The 25,525-nt window shown below is 36.7% G+C and overlaps 1 protein-coding gene across 6 annotated transcripts in view; it reads left to right on the top strand.

Annotated features, from left to right (window-relative positions):
- The window catches only part of UMAD1 (UBAP1-MVB12-associated (UMA) domain containing 1), an 83,269-nt gene that overhangs the window by 4,046 nt on the left and 53,698 nt on the right, over positions 1 to 25,525 (top strand). For 4 of the 6 annotated variants that reach the window (XM_080609766.1, XM_080609764.1, XM_080609765.1 and 1 more), the window contains one exon: positions 3,920 to 4,046. In XM_080609766.1, coding sequence (XP_080465892.1) covers positions 3,965 to 4,046 — 82 coding nt within the window. In that variant the 5' untranslated portion in view covers positions 3,920 to 3,964. Of the gene's footprint in view, positions 1 to 1,365; positions 2,759 to 3,919; positions 4,047 to 25,525 lie in introns of those variants that run through there. The other 2 variants (XM_080609767.1, XM_080609768.1) reach the window with 2 other exon arrangements.

Raw genomic sequence — 25,525 nt, 5'->3', positions numbered from 1 at the left:
GCATCCAGGTCCACAAACTTCAAGTGTAATTTTTACTCTGAAATGAAATTTGTGTGGAAACTGGTTGTTCAGTTAACTTTTGTTAACTGAAGCCTCATCTTATCTACAAGTAGTAAAACTCCAGCCTGATTCTGCAAGTGTTTAAACTGTGTTCTTATCTTCAAGAGCATGAGTGTTTCCATTCAGCTCTGTGTTTCTTTGTTGAACAGAGGCTTTGTTCTGGTTTTAACATATAACTCAAGAAATCTAGTGGTTGCGTTCCCCGTTGCTGGAGAGATTTATGTTAACTTTTGAAGTACAACAGTTTATAAAATTCTTAAGAGAGAAAATATCACAAATGTCCCAGCATTTCCTTTAAGTATGTCATACATGCTCTATATTTTGTTTCTGTACCCCACTTTTGTTTTGTTACGCTTTGTTAATACTATGTTCAGCAAAGGTATTGAAATACAGCAAGTAGTAGTTGGCAAGCTCCTTCCTTCACATTGCATATGCAGACCCAAGATCTACAAGCATGTTTTGTTCCTAAGTGATAAACACTGAAAGTAAGAAACTGCCTCACTAAGCACATTAGTCTTTTTTAATAGTGGATTCCTTACCACCTCCCCAGTGTTCACACCACAAAATACCATACACACTGTTTTCTTACTGCTGCACCAGTGGTTTTAACAGCCGAAGAACTGGAGGCCTGAGCTTAGGGAATACTTTTGTTAGCTTTGTTTTTCTGCTTCAAGCAAGAGTATATGTGGGGTGGGGGTTTTGTTTTGTTTTCTGTTTGAGAAATACTGCTGGCAGTGGAATTAAGTTAAAGCTACTTCAGAAACCAAAAACTACAAAGTAAAGATCAACTCACATGTATGTTGAGAAGATGAATTTTGTGGGGTTTAGAAAAAAGAAGGGATACTCAGGCTGCCTTCTGAAAATGAAAGGAAGAAAATGTAGCATGAGAAAGTGCTTGTGACATTAATTTGGCTAGTTCAAATTGTACTGATTGATAATTTACTCTGAATTGAAAGGCCTGTTGTCCTTCAAGCAGTGAAGTTTAGGTATGATGAACATGCAGGGTTTAAAAGATGACAAATACATGGTTTCCTATACACCTCTTTTGTGCCATGTAGATACTGATTAAGGCGCTTTTCTTCGTGCGAGAGTGCAGGGAAGGGGAGCTCTATGTGATAGAGCTGCAAAGTGCACAATAATGCAGATCTCAAAGAGAAAAAAAATGAATGTGATTGAAACAACTGCAGTTCAGGCACCTGAAGTGGCTGACTGGAATCTGAGGCTTTACCAAAGCTATCTGTGAGATTTTATACATCAAGTGGATTTTGCTTCTTTTTGGTGCACACTTAGGATGAAGGTAAAATTGCATTTTAAACTGTTCCACAACCGCCTCTCCTTCATACATCATTGGAGCAGAAACCTGACTCTTGAGCATTACAGCACAGGTTTTTACCACTTGAGCTATGGGACTGACAACCTTAATTGGTAGCAGGAGAAGACTTATTCCCTGAGGGCTGAAAAAGGAATATGCTGCTGGCGCCATGTGTTGAGCCTGGGTGTGGGGGAAGGTAAGGAATAAATGAGATAATTAGGAGTTTCTACTGCATATTCTCCACAGAACTGGAAATATCAGTCTTTCACATGGCAAGGTAGGAAAAAGCAAAGGGAATATAAAGTGTAGATAAGTAACTTGTTATTTTTTTTTTTTTTTATTACTACATACCTAGATTGGATGGTTTGTTCTGTTCTTGTGTACATCAGTGTAGTTTTGTTTGGTTGCTAGAAATTGCACTGTGTCAGCATAAGCAAGCACTAGCTGGCCAGCCTGGGGCGGGTATTCAGTCTTCAAGTCTCAGGTATCAGGCCACAGATCAATTGTTGCTGCTTTTGCCATGTTCTATTTATACACTGTTCCTGAAGGCCAGAGCTTACACTTTACATAGGACTTTCTGTGGTCTGGAGTTGTGGAAGTGTTTGCTATCAGCTTGTAATAGCTGAGTGTGAGGCAGTTTGCATCTCATGAATGGTCAGTGCTGATTGTACAGTTAATTGCTACAGGTCACTGGCTAGGGCAAAAAAAGTCTTGCTTATAGTACCATGAATATTTGGGTGGGAAGTGAGGAATTCTGGTAAATAATTAATCCAGGATTTTTACTTTTTTTTTTTTTTTTTGTTTTGTTTGTTTGGTTGGTTGGCTGTTTTATTTATAAACCCAAATACTACATGGTAGCACTCTTCTCTTTTTCCCACCTTCTAAAGATTCTTTGTTAAATGTAGAGTGAAACAACATTGCTGAAACTTGACACTGTTTCAAATAACCCCTCTTTCCTTTGGACTGGACTGCTTTCCTGAGTTGTAGGTGTGCATTAGATGTTGCTGCTGCCTTGGCAGTCCTCCTTTGAATGTTGGTGTCTGCTGTAGCAGAATTCTGCTCTTCAAACTACTTCAAACATGAAATTACACTATTCCACTTTTCCCAATTTCATATTGGTATTTTAGTAGAGAAGCTGTTCACACACCTTTCTTTAAACCTTCCTCTGTGCGTTTGGTGCACAGCGTGTTTCAGCCAGATTACGGGCTGCTCCGTAGGTTGGCATTGTCCCAGGTTCAGCCCTTGGAAGCTGAAGGCGAGTGTACCTTCAAGGGGTGACTGCTGCTGCAGTGCCTCTTGCCTTTTCTCATTGTCCCAGCACTCCAGGTGGAGTTGCTGTTGTGGGAGGAGGCTGGGGAGTCTCATTGCTACATTCAGTAGTGACAGGTAGGAAGTAGAAAGTAAGTGGTGGTACATTGGTATCCTCTCAATAAGCACAACCTGTGAATACATGCTTTGTGTAGTTCTGTTTGTCGTTCTTCTGATTAAGCTTTTTTTATAACTTTTCTTGGAAGAAGAGAAACTTCCTTGAGTCTACATGTTAAAGTTCAGAATAATTAGAGAATTTGCTTATAAGAGTATTTCATGTTTATGGGGTGGTTCATAGGAATTAATTTGTAAAAGCTGGCTCATCGGTCTATATCTTTTGGCTAACGTTTGTGAGAGTTTTAATATGAATTTGTGCTTTTTAAGCTATTCATAACTGCTTCTATGCAACCTTCTGGTCTTGAGAGAGATGAGATACTGAGCATAATCATTTGCAGTTTATGTTTTTATTCCGTTGGTTTCCTTGTTTTGTTCTAACTGTTGTGAACTCAAGAGTTCTTAGCAGCTTTGGAAGACTCTTTTAATGAATTACTGTTACAAAAAAATTGCAACATATGATTTTGTTGCAGTTTGTTTTAAGGGAATGAGGTGCAACTGTTACTCAAATACAGACAAGTGTTAAGCTGTTTCTACCATTGCAACCTCGAAAAATTAAAGTAGATACTATGCTAATATATTGGGGGGGGGGGGTTGGACTTTTTGGTGGTTGCAGAGATGATATTGAAAACCTCTACTGCAATTTGCCTCTTTCAATTATTCCTGTATTGCAAAGCTGCATTTTTTCATAGAATCATGCTTTGGGCTTTAAAGTTCAGAGGCATTAGAGCTAACTCTGATGTGAAAGTTTGTGTTAACAAGATTTTGAAGTAGCAGAAAAATAAGGAAACATGCTGGATAAATGCTGAAAGGAATATCTTTCTTTCAATTTCCTTTAGAAAGGTGGAAGGTTTTGTTTTGTTTTGTGTTTTGTGTTTGTTTTTAATGGCTCACTCCATTAATAACTTTTAGAAAAGCCATTTATATTCTGCTCTCTTTTTGCCTATTGGAGTCAATTGCTACATCAACAAAGTGATCTGTCTGACATACAAGTGCCTGATATTTCAAATCTGGTAATAAATATTAAGCTGTAACACCATGTGTGCAGTCTTTGGTGTGGTGTGACCTTCTTATGGTAAACTCTGTTATCTTACTTATATTCAACATGTTTTGCCTTCCTTCTAGGTAACAATTTAGAAGAAGGAAAAGAAAAAAAAAAAAAAGGAGGCTATGTTCAGCTTCTTCCGAAAAAGCCAGGATTCAAAGAAAGTGACAGTGCCTGAGAGGGAAGCAGATGGATTTGTTATTGTGGGTAAGAGGTGCTTCTCTATAAAGTGATTCTTACCATCCTTTAAATATAAAAGTTTCTTTGAGGAGCATAGACCAAATAAAATGTTAAGAGAAGACATGATAAAAATTTTTCAGAATTCTTACTCCCCCTGAAGAGGTTCATATTCCTACTTTAGTCATTTGGACTAAAAAGACTAAGTTTCATTTACATAGGTACAAACTCTTTTTAAAGAGCATTGAAAATGTATGTTCTTGTTTTCCTCTCATATTCTGAGCAAGGAGAAGTTACGTCCTCACAAAACAAGAAAGCTCAAAGTTGAGGCTTCTAGCTTTATGATTAGACTTGTGGGAACAGAATATCTCATTGCAGTTTTTAAAGGACTTTTTTTTTTTCAGGTTCCTTCCTTTTAGTGTTAGAATCATAGAATAGTTAGAGTTGGAAAGGACCTTAAGATCATCTAGTTCCAACCCCCCTGCCATGGGTTTCCTACCCCCAAAGTCTTTTTTCACTAGAAACCAAGAACCATATGTGTTCCTAGTCACATGGCAAATGTAGATAGTTGTTCTGTCTCCAAATCTGACTCTTGCTTAGTTTAATGAAAATTAGGCAGTTCAGGGTTTTTTGAAGTCTTATTGTTATTCAGAAATCAATCTGAAATGTACTCACCTGTGAACTAGCTAAATTTGCAGCTTTAATCAAGCTTTTTTGCAGTCTTGTAGGATGACTGAAGTGTGCAGAAGAATTTATTGCTGTCATGCTGTAACAGATTCTTTTTCCTCTTTGAAAATTTGTGTTTTCCTCCTTGTAAATCTGTCATCATCAATATTCAGCTTCTGCTGTTCTGATTTACTGACTTGTTCAGGAATATTACAGTGCTTAATAAGAGTTACTTCTTGAGCATTTTCAAGGCATGAAAACCTCTAGATTATAAAAATCTAACAATATGAGAAACTATTGGAACTCTTTCTGAGGAGAACTTAGGCTTTTTTGTAATAGTTTTCCATTTAAGCTAATCTGATTTCACATCTGTGGCTGTTGTCATGTTTAGTGGTTGCCTTTCACTAGATTTTGTTTATTCATTGGTTTCAATGGCTACATCAAATCACTCCAGCACTTGCATCATGGAAGAGTCAAAGGAGACACATCGTTGCCCTAAAAAAGTCTGGAGACCATTTAGAGTTTCAAATTCTCTAATAGGGAGGTCTGCACCCAAATGCCAAACATTGGTTATGTCCCACAGTTGCTGGTCCTGTTTCTGCATTCAATTTAGCGTCTTTACTTTTTCCTGAAATGCTGTCAGTGACTACTTAAACTTTGTTCATGTGAATTCATATTGAATCAACCTGTTGAATGTAAACTTAAGAACTATTAGTTTTGCTTGAATCATCTCTTATTTTATTCCTATTTATTATTAATTTTTTCTCATATGGAAGTTAATTTAGCAAATTGCAAAGAAATGGACTGTAATTTCATCTTAACTGGCTTTTACTGAGCAGAAGAATTGCCATCAGCCTTGTCAGTGGAGCACGTCAGTGTCTTGCTAGATGGATGCAGTTGCAGAATTATAGGTCAGCACTTACACAGATACTTATCTAGAAGTTTTTTTAGTCTAGGAATAGTGGCAGTCCGAAAAACCCACAACAAAGCACAACACCTAGCTATTCTGCTAGTTGCTTTTTTTATTACTCAGACGGGAGGTTCTGAAGCTTCTTAGGTATAAAAAATTCTAGAATACCAGTACTAAATGTCTTTAACAAATCTGAGTAGAATTATAGGACCATTAGTGTGAATACTGCTGTATGCAGTGAACAGTCTTGAAGGGACTGAGAATTTGATTACTTATGTTTTAAGTTGGTTCCCAAACCCAGTCTTTCATTCAAAGCACATAAGAGCAAAAAGTTCACTGATATTCCACAGACATGGGAAGAAACACTTTGCTTTCCTTTTCTGGAGAAAGAAGAGGAAAAATTACATCCTCAGGGGATGCTTGTTCCTGATTTCCACTGTTGTGGTCAAGAGAGCTTGTTTCTCACAAATCACTTGCAAGATTGTTCACACCATGCACCGATAAGGGCAGCCAGGAGACTTACTGGAAGTGTGAATGAGACTTATCAGAAAGGATCAGATGCCTTGTCCATTAAAGTGTGAAAGAAGGTACTTCTTTCAGTAATGGAGTGAGAGTACTGAGCATCACTATTAAAAATAGGTAATTAAGTCTGATTTTCCTAACAATATTTAATCATTTAAATCTCTTTCTGTATCATCTAGTATTTAAAAAAGAAGGACAAAGGTTCAACACTTTGTTGAGAAATCAATCAGAAATATCACCCTATCAGACCTTGAGGGTCTTTTTTTTTTTGTTTTCTATTTTTCTTGTCATAACTCCTCCAAGTCCTGTTATATATTGCTGTATTTTAAATCTACCTTTGCTTGTAGAATATCAATGCATTTAGAATTTCAGTATCTGAATGCCTGTTCTTTGACTAGAAAGATGACTCATAAAAACACTGGCAGCAATAAACGCAACTTTGCAGCATAGTAGCTGAAATTCTCTACTTTAGCTTTTGGGGCAAATAATGCATGTGTGGGAGTCAAGAAAAAGAATTTGTGATTCACTTTCTGCTAAATAAATATAAAATGTAATTTCCTACCAGAGACTAAAGCATTTTTATGTCTAGCTACAAGTTCACTTATTTTCCAGGTATTCCAGGTTATCTCATCTGTTCATGAAGCTGTAAAAGTGGTCCTTGTTCTGTAGCAAGCCAAACTGTTATTCTGGAAAGGGAAAAGAGGCTTATAAAATATGCACAATGCATGTGATCGGCTTTGATAAGTGAATCAGTTGGAGAAATATGAAAAATGTTTGCCTGATCATCATGAATTCTTTTTAAAGTTAACATTCTGATTGCTAGTATTCAGAAAACAAGGAAGTTTTTTGTTAGCTAGATGATCTTGAAGAGTAGTAGTTCTTAAGCTATTTTTATGTTTTGTGGCTTTTGTAATACAAAACAAGTTCTAGCCTACCATCCATTCCTACTGTTGCTAGCCACAGAGAAAAAGGCAGGTTAGTGCTAGCATTTTGGTTTGGCACACAGCTAAAAATCTCACATCATATCTCAAAGATACATGCTGCTGGTAATCCTAATCTCGGTCTAAGGTTGGGAATTGAAAAACTGAGACAGCAGTGCTGCTTCATATGTGTATTTGGTCAGAAGAAGGTCAGAAACTCTGCAAACAGTCACATGGTGCTGATGGTTCCACTGAGGTGGGTGGTGAGTGGATTTTGCTTGAAGACAACCAAAATACTGTAGAATCATAGAATGGTTTGGGTTGGAGGGGACCTTTAAAGATCGTCTAATCAAATCTGCCTGCCAGAGGCAGGGACATCTTTCACTATATCATATTGTTCAACGTGACATCCAGTATGACTTTGAACACAACTTCTCTGGGCAGCCTGTTTCAGTATCTCATAGAATCAGCTAGGTTGGAAAAGACCTTTAAGGTCATCAAGTCCAACTTTTACTCCAGGATTGCCAAGTCCACTGCTAAACCATGTCACTAAGGTCCTCTTACACGTTTTTTTAACAATTCCCGGGACAGAACAATATTCTGAGATAAGTGATTTTTTTTTAGATGAAGGGAGGTTGTAGGGTGGGGATCAGTCTCTTCTCCCAAGTAATAAGTGATAGGACAAGAAGAAGGGGCCTCAGGCTGCATCAGGGGAGGCTTAGGTTGGCTATTAGGAAAAAATTCTTCACTGAAAAGGTAGTTAGGCATTGGACCAGGCTTCCCAGGGAAGGGGAGGAATCACTGGAAGTGTTCAGAAAACGTGCAGATGAGGCCCTTAGTGACATGATTTGGTGGTGGACTTGGCAGTGCTGGTGTAATGGTTGTACTTGATGAGCTTAAAGGTCTTTTCCAATGTAGCTGATTCCATGATTCTATGAACTTGTGATTTAATGACCAGCCTGTTTTATGGATCTGAGTTGTTGGATTTTGTTTTGTTTTCTCTATGGCTTGTAGAAGCAGCTCAGTTGCTCATGCTGATAAACTTGATTTATAAACGTATTTAACTTCTGTTTCTTCCTTGAATTTAGGACAGCTTCCTGTTTCATTTTTTTAGATGTAAATTAACACAGATTTTCAATACTGACCAATGGCTATTATTTCAGAGCTCTGCTCTCAGCCTCTAACAGGTGGGAGGACTGACTTATAGAGAGCACTTAGCTCTCTATAAAAAAAACCTGAAAGTTGTTTTCTGAGATTCAGCAATTTTGCTGCAGAGTTTTTCAAAGTTTCTAAAGTAAGTACCCAAGGCAAAATGGATAGGCACAGGATTGTTGTCAGAGTGGAGTGACTTTCGCAGATAGAGGCTGTGGCTGTGGTAACAAGAGTTTGCAGGAATTTGATTATGAAGATATATTCCTGCTCTGTAAACCTCCCTTGTCCCCACTGTGCGTTCCTAGATCCTTGGGGGCCATCTAGAACTAGTAAACAAATTTTGGATTAACATCTATATGTTATGCTTCTCAATATTTGAGGAAGCATGGTTTTTGCCTGTTACGTTTCCTCTCAAAAGAACATGAATAGTCATAGACATAAGAAATTAAGTATTTTGACATAAGAAGTGTTTTGAAATCTCTTCCCAATAAGGAGAAGAACTTATAGGATTTAAGAGAGTCTTGTATCTATCGAATTAAACAATGTGTACCTTCTGTTTCAATGCTTATGTCTGAAGAGAAGGAGCTCTAGAGAGCTGATGTGGTCAGGCTTGCACTAACATCTAAAACCTCACAGAAAAGGAGGTGGGAACTGCTGGTTTTCATCCTGAGAGGTAAAATACAGTTTAGGGCAAATATTTCTTTCTTATTAAGAAAGTAGAAGCAAACTGGTATTAGATGAAAGCTCAGGAGTGGGTTTTTTTTGCGAGAAGCAAGGTGTAGAATTCATCACTACCACATGCTTGGACAAAGTTGCAGAGATAATGGGATGCAGCCAGTGAGTTTGATAAATTATGACAGATGATAGCAAATATTCTTATCTCAAAATTTTGGTGGTCAGGTATGACTTTCTATTTTAATTTTTTTTTTTTTAATCTCTGCAAGGCATTTGAACTTAGGTTTTATCTTAAGTGAGGTCCTTGAACCTTCCTCTGATGTATTCGGTGTATATATTACTGAATTCAGTATTGTAATTCCTTCATATGGGATCATCCTCATCTGTAGGCAGATGTATCCTCACTCAGCTGTGAGACTGTGAAAAGTATGATTTACAGCCAACTGAATGCTTCCCTTTGTTAACTGCAGTGGTACTGCAAAAGAACATCCTTAAAAAATTGGGAAATCTTCCGTAATGAAGATGTAAAAAAGTAAAATGATCAACACAAATCGGTCTTCAGTTCTGGAAATCTACTGTTTTTGTGAAGACCAATTTCACATATACTTGTTCTCCTTCAACTTCCCATTTCTGTTTTGCCAGAATAAATTTTGAATTTAGTCTGCATGCAGATAGTTTTGGTGGTACTTTTTATTGTGGAAGGGGGAGTTAATAAATTGCATATTCGAATTAAAGGATACCCACACTGTCAACCAATATGTAACAAGGTCTTACAAGATATTGTTTCCATATCAATTTTACTAATACATATCTCTACATATATTTCAAAGAAGTCCTTAAATGTTTGCTTCTAAGAGAAATGCGGAATTTTAGGATCTTCAGAAATGAGTCTGTTACGAAAGGGAAATTTAATATACTGATCTTCCCAAATCACAGGATTACCCCCTTACTGTAATTCAAGTAGTTCTTTTATTTCTTCCATCTGCATACACACCACAGTGATTAAATGCATCAAGAGATTTGTAAAATCTTAGTGCTACTACTGCTGTTTTTTTTCTAGGAGTCAGTAGTAATATGTAGTAGATTCCTGTGAATCTCTACATTGTTTTTCCATTAATATTTAAGGAGCTTTTAGTGGTGCTCGTAAGGAAGGCTGGGCTGCTGCAGTGTTCTAAAATATACTGTTACATTAAAGAAATGCATACAGCTTTGTGGCAGTTGGAAAAAAAGCAGTGTCTCGATGTCCTTTCATTTTCTGCATCAGTGGGCTTATATTATGTATTTTTTATATAACAGTAAGTGCTTCTGTAGTTATTTCCAACATTGCAGTTTTCAAATAACCAACCTACTATTTCATTAGGTTGTTTAAGTTTAAAAATATTTAACACCAACTTTATAATAATCTGAGATTTGGAAAAATCTGTTAATGTTTTAATCTAAACAATACACACATCAGCGTGTGCCGCTGTAAGTGAACACTTTTGCTGCACAGCAAGAAGTTACTGTATTAAGTGACCTGTTTCTTGAAGTGCTGCTTTATGGGTTTTTTACTTAAAAATCGTTACTAGCTCATTTGGGCATTGAGTTTTACAGTCAGAGTTGACTGTAAAGGGAGGAGGAGAAATTCAGAAAAAACAGTCCTCGCCTGTTACTGATCCTTAGTTGCACAGAGAGGTAATGGCTACCCTTCATTCAGTAACGAAGTCAAACTAATCCTCTTGGGTACTAATTTTTCACAAAAACAAACTGCATTTTTCAGTAGTACCGCTAGATGGGGATTTCTCTCGTATTCGGGAGTTGTGGGGCTTTTCCTTTCAGGCGCACACGCAGAGTGGAGTAGTAGTAATTACCAGTACACCATTTTATTAGACTGTAGGTTTTCAAAAGATTTATAAAAAGCTTTTTAAAGCCTAATATCAAATCTATAATGGCATTCCAACCTAATAAAAATAATGAAGCTTGAAATGTTGACAGCATGTATCTTGATGTTGGCTTGTAATTCCTTCCAAACAGATCTGTTGGGGCCCATGTGGGACCTAAATAACACAAAGAAGTAAATTTGCATATTTTACAGCAGGGGGAAAAACAGAATGCAAAAACATGAATAATTAGGAGCACAAGCTTCATGCTATATTAATACTGTTGAAAAGCATGTGTTGATTATATTCTGAAAGCCAGTAGTGATTTGGTTGAGTGAACTCAGTCAGCATCTCTTATGCAGATTAAAGGAACTGGGTTACAGAACAACTGAAATTCATTGTTTTGCTGTATAAGGAGGTATATTTCTTAAAGGATTTTTTTTTCCTCTTGGATTCTGTACAGCGCAGGGAATCTTTCTTTTAAATGCTTATCAAAGCATGTTTTTGTTGACAAAAGAACTGTGCAATTCTTCATTCACTTGTACCCCTCTAGATTTGAAAACCAGTTCTTTCAGCCACAAATCAGATGTTAGCATTTTTATACTTTAATATAGATGACCTACTTACTTTTCATTCCGTAACATTTCTCTTGCCTTTTTTTTTTTTGTCTTTCTAAGGCTTGAGGCCCTGGAACACATTCATGGTGCTTCCATGCTGTGAATTTGATTATTTTTAAATTTGCAGAAATGGCCTTCTTTAAATGTTAGCATACAGGCCATTTTTTAATCTGAATAATATGAATCATTGTTTGTGCTTTTATTGATTGCAACATAAAGTGTAGAACATACTTGTTAGGAATAAAAAAGCTATTTACTTGAAAATGGTAAATAATATTAAAAGAGATTTATTGATTCCTTTGGTTGAATATTGTCTTGCTCCCTTAATTCAGTTATCTCAAAAAGTTACCTGGTTTTGAACACTGACTCAAGATAGGAGAAAAGAAAGTAAATGAAGACTTCTTTAACTTCTATGGCAGTTTTAATTCTGGGAAGAAAAAAAAAAAGTATGTGCTGCTGTATTAGAGAGCTTTATTTTGGGTCTTAAAGACAGACAAAAATGCACAGAACCAAACATTTTCAGTCTGTGTTTTAAGCACATCTTCTGAATTTGCATAACCAAAGGAGGAAAAATGGTAAAATGTACCAGCTTTTTTAGAAGTTGATGTAATTGTAAGAGGTTAAAGAGGCATCTGGCAAAAGGTTGTTTTGAGGTCACACATGCATCTGGCAGTTTGCTGACAGCCCTCTAAGAAAATATTGGTTGTAGTTATGTTTCTGTTTTTCATATTAACTGTCTTCTGACTTGATGTATAATAGTCACTTTCAATATGTCCAGGTCTCCCAACTGCTCCTGAGAGGTTTAGTCCTAGTGATTTTAAGAATATGCTGAAATAATAAAATCCTTTTTCCCCCTTGCTCCTGCTAGAAATTTATTCTCAGGAAAGATGAAGGTGTTTCTTGGACATTGACTATTCTGCCATGATATTTGACAAAGTGTTCTTTAACCTTTGCTTATATAGTAGGATGATTGCTTCTGACACCTGGGTTCTGACAGTTTTACGCCTATACATAGTAGTTTACTCTCTTGTAGTAGCATCTTAGTCTGCTGGTCCATGTAGCATTCTTAAAGCAATTTGCAGTTGGAATATAAGAAGGAAAAATACTGATTGCTTATTGTAAAACAGAGTAAAAGTAGCAAAATGTAGTGTAAAAGTAGGGATATTCAAGTGTTGTTGTAAACTTTATTTCCCAGTCTATGCTGGTCATTGAATCTCTCGTAGAATTAAAAGCTTCTTTGCTTTATTATGCAAAGAAAATAGTTCAAGATATGCAAATATATTTTTTGCCCAAGTATGATATTCATGTAAAAGGTGAACTTAGCACCTAAGGCTAACTGAAACACAAGAGTTAAAAAATGTGTTGCAGGAGTACAAGTTGCTATCCTGGCAGGTGATAAATTCAGGTTGAAGTCCCTCTTTCAGCAATTTACAGCATAGTTAGAGGATAATTCTTTGTAAAGAGGGCCCTAGTCATTATCCCATGCAATCACTGCCTGTCTGGTTGGAGTCAGACTTCTACAGATGTTAATCAATGTTAATTTTCTCTGAAGGAAATGTTACATTGAGCTGATTTTACAAATGCCCCTCCTGATTTCTGGCAGATGAATTTTGTACATTTTTTTCAGTGGAAGAAGAAAAATTACTTTGCTAAAGATATATTGTATTGTTTATTTTTAATAAGGTATTATAAAGAAACAAGACAGTTATTTTCTGTGTTTCACAGGTATTTCAACTCAGTCATGTCATAGGCCTCAGTATGAAGTAGTAACAGAAATATAAGGCTTTTCTTTATAAAAGAAGAGATGGCCTGTCACCTTGTGCATAAATGTGTTTTTTTCTTTAGCTGCTCTTTCTTGATGTGCTAGGTTAAGTACCTTTCAGTAAGGGCCAAAGATATTAAAGGATATAAAGCATACAGGTGATTTATCCAGTCAGTTGTTTTGCATTTCACTGCTATTTCATCTACTACTTCTGCCATAACACATCTTTGGTGGTGCCAAAAATATAATGTGTTTTTTGATCTCTGCTTGCACAGCTGAATGATCTTCAGCTTTTTCATGCTGCTTTTCCCCCACAAATGAGGGCTGTGTGGAGTCAGTTCTGAAATTAGTCTCTCTTCCTTCAGTCAAAAATAAGCATTTGCTCGCAGCATTGGCCATGGCTTGCCTGGGAAATTGTACAGTAATAATTTTTTGTGACCACCAAAGTGAAGTAATCACTTCACTTTGTGCTTTTTATAGAATCGTAGAATCATAGAATAGTTAGGGTTGGAAAGGACCTTAAGATCATCTAGTTCCAACCCCCCTGCCATGGGCAGGGACTCTTCACACTAAACCTTTTTTTATACTTTTATTAAAATATTCTAGTGCTATTTCCATTGTCATGGGAATGTGCTTTTATGGGATTGTAAAAGAGGACTAAAGAGTCCTCCTAGAAGTAGTGGGCTGCTTCATTTGTGCATTTTGTTTCTTTAACAATTAGCACACGCTTTGCTGTTATTACATGTTATTAACCATGTGCATCGCAGGATGTAATCAGTCTTAATTCTGTATATTGTTTCCTCAATTTACGCATGGTTATTTGCTACAAAAACTGTATATGGGGCAAAGTTACAATGGACAGAAAAACATTCAAAAGCTTAAGTGAGTTTAACTCAAGAATATATATACAGTGTGAGTGTTTCTCTGTCTTTCCCCGTCTCAGCAGATGAGATAAATGTGGGACTTTAAATACACTCTGCAGATGTATATAGTCTTATAATTTCCTTCTTGTTTTTATTAGGTGTCTAGGTGAAGTTAGAGGAATGTTGGATTAGGTGAATATGGATATTTTATTTTGTCTATAAGAATACAATTACAAACTGTAGAGAAAGCTCTCACAATTGGTAGTATTAAGTTGTCAGTGGTGAGGTTCATTTGTTTTGGTGGAGTTTTGTGGGTGTTTCTCTTTCTGGTAACACCCAGATTAATAATGAGGAATTTGAGCATTTGACTATGATTAAAAATGTACAGTATACTATTATATCTTTTTTTATTTATTTTTTTTCAGTTAAAATAGGCACACTTCCTTAAAATGATGACCCAAAGAACCAGACCTGTCCTGCAACAAAACAAAACAAAACAAAAAAATATTTGCAGTTAGATCGTATCATTCTAAATCTCTTTTTCTCAATACATTGCAGTTGTTAAGGAGTTTGAGCCCATAGTTTTCCTGTTCCAGGGTGAATAAGGGAGAGGAACAACTTAAACCCCACAAGATTAATTTTAATCCTTTTTTCAATTTGTATGAAAGTTAATTTTTTGAGAAGGAGGAAATAGGACTTTATGGTTATTTCTTTGATCATTTTATTTTTTCAGTGGGAACTTGAGTCCGTAATTTCTTCTGAATTATTTCTTGCTTAGGTCTTGCAGAAGGGGAAGATTTGATTTACAAAAGCATTAGCAAAGCTTTTATGGCAGAAAGCAGCCAATACTTTCTTTAAAACATGAATGTTAAATGCACATACCAACGCACCCTTCATTAGGACAGAAAATTAGGAGGGGGAACTAGAAATGCTTTCTTTCACTGACCTTCAAGTTATGTCAACACTGTTATAAAGAGATGTGCAAAGAGCTTTTAATATAGTGAGTCCAGTGGAATATAAACTGAAGTTGGACATACCAACTCCTATAAAAATTTACTCCTACTTTACCTCTTAGTGAACCAGGGGTGAGACCTAGGAAAGAACCAGTAGTAATTTCCAACTTGTGCATTGTGTTTTTAAAAAATGGGAAAGAGTGAACCAAGAATTAAACATCTCTGAAATTCTGTTTACAAAATGTGTTTTGAGCATATTTGCCTAAAATGATGCACTGGCAAAACCAGAGACTAGCAGTAAGCTTGAACTCTTGATATACTCTGAGGCTGAAGTGTCTGAATCAAGACACCATGCATCAAGCACATCTGTCCACTTGATTCAGAAACAGAAGGTGAAGTTACAGTATTTTTTAAATATATTTAATATATTATATATATTTTAATAAATATAATAATATAATAAAAATAATATATATATTAATATATTTAATATATTTTGTGTGTACTCATGCTTATTCAAGCATTCATCTGTAATAAGAAGTGGAAGACGCACATAAGAAGTGGAAGACCTCAAATGTAGTTCTGCATGGGATTAGCGCAGTGAGATGCACATCTTCTAGCATCAAAGTCTAAAACGGTCCAGTTAGGAGGACCTCCACAGTTTATATTGTCTGCACAGTGATTCTACTGCAATAATGCAAGATGTAGGAACTTCTCTGACACTGCATTAATCATTGAACTGCGCTGACCTGGGAGTAAGGAGATTGCAGTATTGGTCTCTACTCCCTAGCCTGTGTGTGTCACCAGTTTGCCCTTTTATTCCCTCGAACTGAAATGACTAAAGGGGAAAAAAAAAACAACCCCCCAAAAAACAGCTTGAAGAGAAGAGTGTGTTGCTAATTGTTAGGCCTCAGGCTTAGAGTCCTTCTGATTTGATTTACCTCTTTCTCAGGTAATCTTTCCTTTTGGGTGTCAAGCTTCAAAAGGGGAGAAGGGGTGAAAGGTGCCCCAAGCAAATTAAAGGGACCAGGGAGGCTCCCTGTAGGAGCAGGAGCTTGAATACCTTTAGACTACAGGCACCAAATCTCAGGGCCATTGCTTCTAGAGTGGGCCAGTTAGAGGGTAAGGGGAAAAATGGGATCTGTTCTCATTTCCCTGTTTTAATTTCCAGGGAAAAGGTGCTCATTATGCCTGAAACATACTGTGGGAGAGGAGAGGGGAGGCAGGAGTTAAGCTGCTTCCTGATCACATCCAGGACGCTTGTGTTCATGTGTAGAAGTGACAGCTAATGAGTTTAGATCCTTAATGCATTTTGTGGCTTCTGAGACAGCTTCTTTTTTAGATTATTGTTTCAAGGTAGGCCTTTCCAGGCATCATACCCATTCTAACCTTGTTCATAGCAAAGTACGCGTACTGTATGAAGATAATGAGTCGTGGTTTTTTATAATATGCTTTTCAATTTAAATAGCACAAAACAGCAGTCAAATTCTATACTTGCAGGCCTTTGCTATTAGACTAAATTGCCTTTTTAGGAATATTAAAAATCTATTAAAAGAAAGAAGGGTGAGAACTCTAGGACAAATAATTAAGGATAATACTTTTGGGTGATATTCAACTTGTCACAGTCGCAAAGGCATTCATTATCTGTCAGAAGTTGATTAAAAAGAGCCCTATGATGTTGCTGGGAGGTATGCTGCAGGCACAGCTGCTGGGTGGAACAGGGTGTTTTATTTGCCTGTGCTCCTTTTACTGGCTTAGTGATCCAGTGGGCATGAGGCTAGGCTGGACAACACTGCTAAAAGAAATGGGGTTTCCTTCTGTGTAAAATAATAGTAAAAACTATCCAGCATATTCTGATTTCAGGTATGATTATAAGAAGTTATTGAGAACTTGAGATTATAGAATGTTTTATAAATTTTACTTGCTTGCATATTGCTTTTTTAAAATCTGAAGCCCACGGTACTGCTGTGGAAGTTGGTTTAAAATTAATCAGGGCCATAGTGCAACAGTGTTTGGCCGCTCTTTATCCTTTTTAAAGACAACCTCCTCCCCCCCCAGTTTCTTGTGATATCTTTTACTGGTTAAGTAGTACAGGCTGATACCTGCTTAACATCAGCAGGTACCTTTCAGCTGCAGATCTTACACATTGACCTTCATAACAGCTACTTTTGAGCAATAAATGCTTTCTTTTCCAGCCTGTATTTGACCAATCACCTGTAAAGCTAACAATGTTTGTGTTGTTCTTTTCTGTTCTGATTTCAGGTGTGATAATGTGTAAGTGGTCTTGTTTACTACTTCCCTTCCCTCTTTTCTTCCTACCCTCTCTCTTCCATCCAGTGAAACTTCTGAATCCTCTGAGTCTATATTTCTTTAAGTCTTCAGCACATTCCTGGAAGCATAAGCCATCTGTTTGCTTACATTCTGTAGCTAAAGTCAATGAACTTCTTGTGCAGAGAATGAATTATGAAGTTAAGGCACTTCTGGTGAGAACATGTCTAGGCACTTTTGATTCTAACTCTCCAGATCAGACTTCACATGGGGTGCAAATGAACACACCCTTAGAGGCTCTTGCTTTAAAATTTCTATTTCCATTCTACTACTGATGTATGCCCTCTGTTACCTTTGCCAACTGGAGAGAAACCAACAATTAATTTTGTTGTCTGTCTGTGTGACTTCAAGTAGCACAAGTGCTCTGATGTAATATCTGGAGTGCTAAGGACTCATCTATTGATGTACTGTTTCAAGAGTATAGTGTATTCCAGCCCTTTTGAGAGGATTGAGCCATGTGCTACCCTAACATGCTGCAAGCAGAAGATGATACCTAGTGTCCTGTGGGGTATTGTTTGATTTTTGCCTTTACTTTCATTTTGTAAATACATCTCAGATTCTTTTTACTGCTGTTAAACCATACAGAAGAACAGGACTGGTGTTGAAATGAAAAAAGGCAGTGTTTGAGAGGTCAAGACCTTAAGTGTATTCTTTAAGATAACTAAATAAGATAAATGCTATATAAACGGCTTCCAGAAATCATCTGAAGGTCAGGACTTAATGTAACATGGTCTTTGTCCTTCTTTTTTACCTCCAAAACAACAGCTTTTAACTGGGAACTCATATTCTGAATTATAAATCAAATTATGTGTATGGAATCTAGTTGTGAGATACAATGTGCAAGTAATCAGGATAAGCAGTGTGACCCTCACTGCTTTAGAAATATGCTGAAATGCTAGTGAAGGACAGGCAGAGATATCCTGAAGTGCATTTACTTTTGTCAGCTGTTAAGATCCTGTGTGCTTCTAGGTATTACTAGCTTCTGATGTATTCCCTCAGTGGCACAGTTTAGTGGTGGACTTGACAGTCCTGGGGTAAAGGTTGGACTTAATGATCTTAAAGGTCTTTTCCATACTAGCTGATTCTGTGATTCTATGATTCTGTTTATTAAAAAAAGACAGAAGAGTGTTGGCTGGTACACTTGATGGACAAAAAGATATCTGAAGGAAGAGCTTTCTGTATTCTTAGAATTCCCACATTCTAGTAGTGTACTAATGCAAACTAATTTTTCTTCTTAAATGGAAACATTTTATTTGTATGTATTTCTATACATCCTGAAGCTAAGCATGATGAACTCTGACTAAGAGGTGTGGTGAAGATGCTCAGGAACAGTTTATAGGTTCCCTTGAAACCTTATGTGTTTGTTAGGCGTCATGTTTGTTCGCTTCCTACTTTCCCAAGGTGGGTTTATGTACAATTATTTTTGTTGGTAAGACTGAGGTTCTGTTGCCAGTGGGTGTAATTCATGCTATAGTCATGGTGGAAGTATTTGGTTGTTTTAGATCTAGATGTAAACTTTGTAGATAGATCAAATAAATACAGTTTAAATAAACAGCATTACAGATGGGGGAGGCTTTTTGTTTAGTTTATTGTAAGCTGAGTGTCTGGTTGCTTTCCCCCCACTCTTAAGTTCTGTCCTTATTTTAGCGTTGGAGGATAAATTGTTCTAAAACTTTACCGCATGTGCACCACCTGCTTCTGAACAAAATATTTCTAGCAAGGCCATATGTATATACTTTTCTATTGCCAATGACTTACTTTTTGAACAGTGAATTGAAGGAATAGCCTCGATTAAAGTGTGTGCGCTGGAGATAAATTAAGTATTGTATTAAAGTTGAAAAGATTCAAAGCTAAATGTGGAGTTAATCAAGTGAAGCAGAGCTCCACAGTTCTTGACATTTTCCTGTGAGATCTTCCAGGGGAGATCCTCAAGCAGTCAAACAGCAGGTAGGCAGAGTAGCAAAAGGCTGCAAAAAGACTATCTGCTCCAGTCTCAGCATACCATTTAATTCTTGTATCCTTTATTATTCTTCACTGGAAGAATATTAGGGTATAGGTGTGTTAGTATCTTCCATGATCATGCCCTTTTGACAAAGGGGAGTTTCAGGACATTAAATATTGCATGTGATAGAACCACTGCAACTAAATCCTCTGTTAATGCCTTATAACATGAGAGGAAATGGGAGAGAGACCAAATATGTCTTTAATTTACCTTTGAACTAACTAATTTCAGGTGGCCTGTTTAGTAGGTTCATTTGTCCATGTAAATTAGAGTGCTCTTTTGACCCCAAAGTTAACAAATTTTAAAACGAAGAAGTAGACATAGAAAAAGTGTAACTTATCAAAGACATGATACAAAGTATTAGCTATCCCTCTTCATAATTCAACTTCTGTTGTTTGTAAGACTTATCTTACAGAAACCATTAGTTCTTGGCTTGTTTCCATACACTTAGGGGAAACTTTAGGTTATAATTACACTTTACAACTTATTTTAATTAAAAACATGAAAAAACAACTTCATGTTGCCAACAATTTACTTGTGTTTAAGTGCTTTCACTAAATGTTATACCAATGTAAAAATGTTGTTCTTAAGAAAATGAGCCTAAACTGTAGAAGTTCATATCTATGAATATATTTCACAGAGATACCTGGTTATCTATACAAATTGTTGATTTCACGATTTGGCCACAGTCAAGTTTTCTTTCCCTGTGTAAACTGCAAGCAATGTTGCTTTACTTATGAGTGTGTTCACCTGTTATTTTTTGCATATGTAAGTTGAAAGTCGATGACATCTCTTTTATATGCAGCTCTCTGTGCATTTTCAATATATAGAAGGAAATCCAATCAGTTCAGCATGTCTGGATTACTATAAATAGTTCTAGAAAATACATTAATTTCCTTTTCACGTTTATTTTGTCATGTGCGTTACTATCTCTTTAAAAATCTGTATGATGTAGTCAAAGTTGAGTGTTAAATTTTTATTTTAAAAATTCAAAGCTATGTCAGAGTGGTGCCCATACTTGAGAAAAATAACAATAAAAGAGAGCCCATCTTATCCAAAAATTTTGGGCATGTTTTGCTTATTGTGTTTTAGAGAGGTAAAAACTTTAATTATTGCTGATAATAGTGATGAAAGGAAGAATGCAATATATTTTAGTGCTAAACCCACAAAAAGTTAATTTGGGAACTAAATAGCACATTTCTGCATTAATTGGAAAGCGTAGAGATTTCAGTCTATTTTTTTTTTTCTGGTGGAAGCTAATTGGATACAAATTATGTTATTTCTAACTTGATATTAATTTCTAGGTGAAAAAGTTGAAATTTTAAATAGGATAGTTATGCTTTCTAAGTCTGTCCTCACTCGTTTAACTAATGTGACTTGCCTGCTTCTAATATGTATGAAAGGAATGCATTTTGTGAGTCAGGTAAGTGCAGGCTGCAAGAATATGCAATATGTAATACATCTGAAAAGAAAAGCACCTTTCAGAAGAATTCATTTTTCCATTACCAGCAAACCCCATAGAGCCTGCTTTAATATTCATTAGCTTTAGCCCTCCTCCCTTATCCTCCTTCACTCCTACCGCTTCTCTGACATATCTCTGCTTTAACGGCTTGGCAAGGGATGGCACTTTGGAGAGTAGCTGGTGTGCTGATCCAGTCACATTGCCAGCACCCAGGACATTAGCCACCCTCAGATAAGCCCGACGGAGTGCTTGGCTTTGGTCTGCTGGTGGGCAACAAGTGACTCGAGAGGCTGCTCACAGCCATATAACCCTTGGTTGTGCTGATCTGGTTTAGTAGTTCTGTTTTAGGGACTTGGTTGAAGCTTAATTGACACAGACCAATGATCACAAAAGTTGTTAATGAATAACAAAGGAAAACAGACCATCCAGCTGCAAAAGCTTTTTATTTAATTTTTTTTCAACATATTTCATCTGTGTACTGCTTGAAGCTTTACAAACACTAGCTGCTTTGTACTATTACCTGTGAAAGCATATATGTTGTTATTCTAAACTGTATCTTTTAGAAATATTTTTCAACCTGTTGAAAATCTTTTCCTTTGTTGTAATCACTACATAAAACTTTATTAGAAGTGGAAAAAGTCATAGATTTTCACGTTGAGTCACAGTCACTTTTCTTTCAAGATTGGGTGGTTCAGCAATGTATTCTTTTATTAGTATAACAGTAGTGTTTGTGTATACAAGACTTGGTAGGTTAGTGCTACATTTACAAAAATACAAGTAGCTGTAGCTTAGTTTGTTCCACAAACACAATGGAAGTATTGTGCTACTGGGTTGATACTAATTCTTTTGTTTTGGTTTGGTTTTTGATTGATACTATTTTTATCCTTTATTTGGAATTATTTCAAATAACTACCTAAACTCCGGTGAGTTTTACCACAAACTTAGTTTGTTGTGCTTTGTGTGGGGTTTGGTTTGTGGTTTTGGGTTTTTTTTAAATAAGAGGTAGTCAAGTCTATACTTGAGTTACCTTACAAAGAAAGTAACTTTCAAGAGAGCTGTAAAAAGGCCATGTTTCAGCTGAGAAAAACATTAGCACTGGGACCTTATTCTCACTGTTCTACGTGGCAAGTTGAGTTTTCTGTCATTTGTGCCCATGCCAGGGGAAGATTACAAGCCATCTAGCCATATAAAGGCTGGATGTTAAGGAGTGTGCCTTCCTGTTTTGAAACTTGCTGCAATGCCCAAATTCAAAGTAGATGAGAATGTGTGCGAGATGTCAAGAACAATGGAACAAGGAAAGATGCAATGAAATAGATGAGCTGGAATGCAAATTGATCAGGGTGACGTTCTGCAGAAATAAATCTATGAACTTTGCCATCCCTAAAAGCATCTAAGTAGGTGAGTTCAAAGTCTGTCATTGGTGAGCTCACTGATTGAGTAGAAACAACTATAGGCAACCTGTCTGAGAGCATTTGAAAAAGGGAGTAGCAGAAAAAAAGCAACCTTGGGTTTTTAGAAGTCCTATGGTTTGGGAGCAGGATGCCACTGCTTTGTTCCTGAGAACACAAGTTGCCACCTGGAGTTATAGTGAAAGTTATTGATAATAGATGGATGAAGTGTGATACATAGTGGAAGAAAAAAGTCACGTCTACAAAGCCATTGCTTGATAGCTTCAGAGCTACCTATTAAAGCCAAGCATCATTCAAAGAAAGCAGGTCCCTTAATTGATTGACATTGTTAAAGAAAACACTGGCGTAATGCATGTGTGTATGCAGATGCATCTGCATAGCCATTGCAAATTTATTATTTAAACTGGTCAATTCCAGGGTGTTTTCAACTGTAGTATAGGTAGTTTTACCAGTATGTTTAAGGTACTGTACCTTGATACATTTAAGAAAACATGTCTTTTAAATCAGGACTTTTTCACAAGTGGAGTGAAAACATTGTTTTCCTCAATGAATTAAGTACATTTGCTGTGTCCCACAGTGAATTCAGGCTGAAGAAGGTTGAAACACTTGTTCCAGTGCTAGTGTGGAAGATGGCTGATTATCAGCAGACTCAGGTAAAGTTAGAACATTAGAAAAAAGGCTGCAAAGAAATCTGTAATCTCAAAGCCAAGGAATAGTCATGATCTGTATTTCTGTGCTATATGCAAACTTTTTTCTCCTTCCTCCATGTTGACAAATTTAGCTTTCATGAAGAATTGCAAAGTCTTGATATGATTGAGTGAAGTTTTTAGAATGTTAAACAGTTTTGTATACCTGACACATTGAGATAAATTGTTTAATATTGCCTATATATAGTACCTTCAAGTTTATTTTTAGTAAAATGTAAGTTCCTAAGAATTCTCAAGTACTGAACAAAGCAATTGTCACCCTGAAAGTTTACGGTGGCAAGTTTTAGCTTGTACTAACTCTGACTGGGAAGGAGACATATCTTTTCGTTTATCTGTTCACCATGGTGACTTGTGAGCGTGAAGCAATGTAGTTGGTAAATGTGGTTTGATGTTGAAGAAGTTCATCCATCTACATTGTCTACATTGCTGTATGTTCTTCTGCTGTGTACATTGCTAAATTTTGGGGGCCTAGAAAATGCAGAATATAAGTAGGATTCTACTGTAAATTAAAATGTACCTTAGTTGAGAATTACTTGCAAGTGTGCCACCTGTGCTTTGAAAGTAGAATTTCAGAAGTAGCTGAGTAAGGGCAGAGCAAATGCCAAACAATTGCCCGTTTCCTGAAATCTTTGGGCAGCATTTGGAGGCAAAGTAAGAGAAAGGAATGCGCAGTATAAAAGTGAAATTGCTGCAGTAATTCATAAGATGGATTGTGTTGAGTAGGTCTAGAAGTTGAGTCTGGCAGAGAGAGTTAAGTAGGTCTGGCATAGAGAGCATCTGTTGGCTTTGTTGACCAAAGCTTAATATTAGTATCAGCCAAGAAAGGTTGACTGACTTGTTTTTCACTGTCTTTATGCACTTCAGTTGATGAAGTGTTCTGTTGCATTTGGACAATGATAGTAGTATGGTATTTCGGCATCTTTCAAAGAATGTAAGAGTCAGTTAGGAATTCTGGGTGTGTATACTCTCAGCAGTTACTGTTTCAGATTTCATGTAATTGTTCATAATAATTACAGATACTCTTTCATACCTTGTTCCACTCCATCCTGTCCGAGTAAAAACTGAACTCTGTTTTCCAGTGCCACAGCAGGTACGTGCAGAGAAATCTTTGTATATGTATTAAAATAATTGGGTTTTCGTAAGTGTTCAATACAGTGAGTTCCAGAGCAAGAGAGCTACACCTGCCTATTTGGACATATGCTGGCCACACTTGTGTCTCAGAACCCATTTACTCTAGATGGTATTGCTGGTTTTGCCTGTTGGTGCATCTGAAGTGAGGATTTCCTAATAATGAAGAGGAGTGGAGTTGTGTTGTTTCTAGAGGGGGGATTTCTAGGTTAAGCTGCTCTAGGTGGAGCAAATTTTCCCCTCTCTGTACATAGCCCACCAGGGGGAGATGAACACCAGACTTCGCAGGAAGAGGAACATACCAAGGATGGTTTGGCTAGGCCAGCCTTTCTTCATCTGAGAGGGCAATACCTTGTGACCACCCCTGTGTATCAAAATCAAGATGTGGAGTGTGGGTTGTTTCTTGTACTCTTGAACAAAGAGCAAGGCAATCGCCATATTTTTAACTTTTTTCTGCTATACCATTGCCCTAGTAAATGGTGTAGGAAAGAGAATGGTAGTGATACTGCTGTGGATTTTCTAAAACGTTTCTGCCTGGATGGCTTGTGGCTTTCGCTGTTTAACTGTAAATTGTACCTTCTGTGCATCTGGATTTGTCTGTATGGATGAGTCCAGACAGATTTCAGTTCATTTTGCCTCAACTCAGCAGGTTGTCTGACATGGGACCTCTGCACTTTTTAAAATGTGACAGTGTTGAACTGTGCCTGAGCTGAGGACCTGGCTGAGGGGAAATATTTCATTACCTTGAGGCTGGTGACATGGTAATGGAGTTACATTGTCTGGGCTGGAGGTTCCTTGGCTCCTGCCAGTGTGGAGGGGTTGGCAAAGGCATTTGTCAGCAAATAGTTATAAAGTGACATTCTTGCTCTCAAGGGCAAGTGTGGTACTCATTCCAGTCTGGAAACTGACTGGTTTAAAAGACTATTGAGATGATGTGGTTCTTTACCACATCATCTTTTTATTGGTCAAGAGACCAATAGAAATTAAAAAAAAAAAAAAAAACAAAACCAAAAACCAACAAAACAACTTAATTTGTGACTAGTGGCTGCTACAGAATTTATTCTATAACTTTCTTTACAGTGTCAGCCTAGTAAAACGTAACACAAGGAGGCTATATTTGAACTGTCATGTGTATTACAGTCTTTTGAGTATGTTCAAGAACAGGAAGTCCTATTAAATGTTTTTTTGGGGCATCAGTCTTTTTTCCAAACCTGTTAGTTTAATACTAAGTACACTTCAATCTCTTTTCAACTGGTATAATTTTCCCAGGAGTGATTATTTTTAGTCAAGCTTTTTAATTGAAATTGGGAGCTTTCCTTAAAGCTTAGTATTTAACTCAAACAACTTAAAGAGTTTGTCATTCTTAAAAGAGTATATATGATTAACTTTCTTACTTCTTCTTCTTTCTTCTTCCTTCTGCTTTTAGAGGTCTGGGGTTTTTGTTTGTTTTATGTTGCATCTTATCATCAATCAAATGATCAGAACAGATAATTTGATATTTAGCATATACCATTTCCTATGCATTAGTAAACAGAAGAAATGGGAAAAAACACTTACATGTAGATTTTACCTCA

This window comes from Psittacula echo, assembly GCF_963264785.1.
Source record: "Psittacula echo genome assembly, chromosome: 2".
NCBI lineage: Eukaryota > Metazoa > Chordata > Aves > Psittaciformes > Psittacidae > Psittacula > Psittacula echo.
This window is presented reverse-complemented; position numbering and strand designations above follow the sequence as displayed.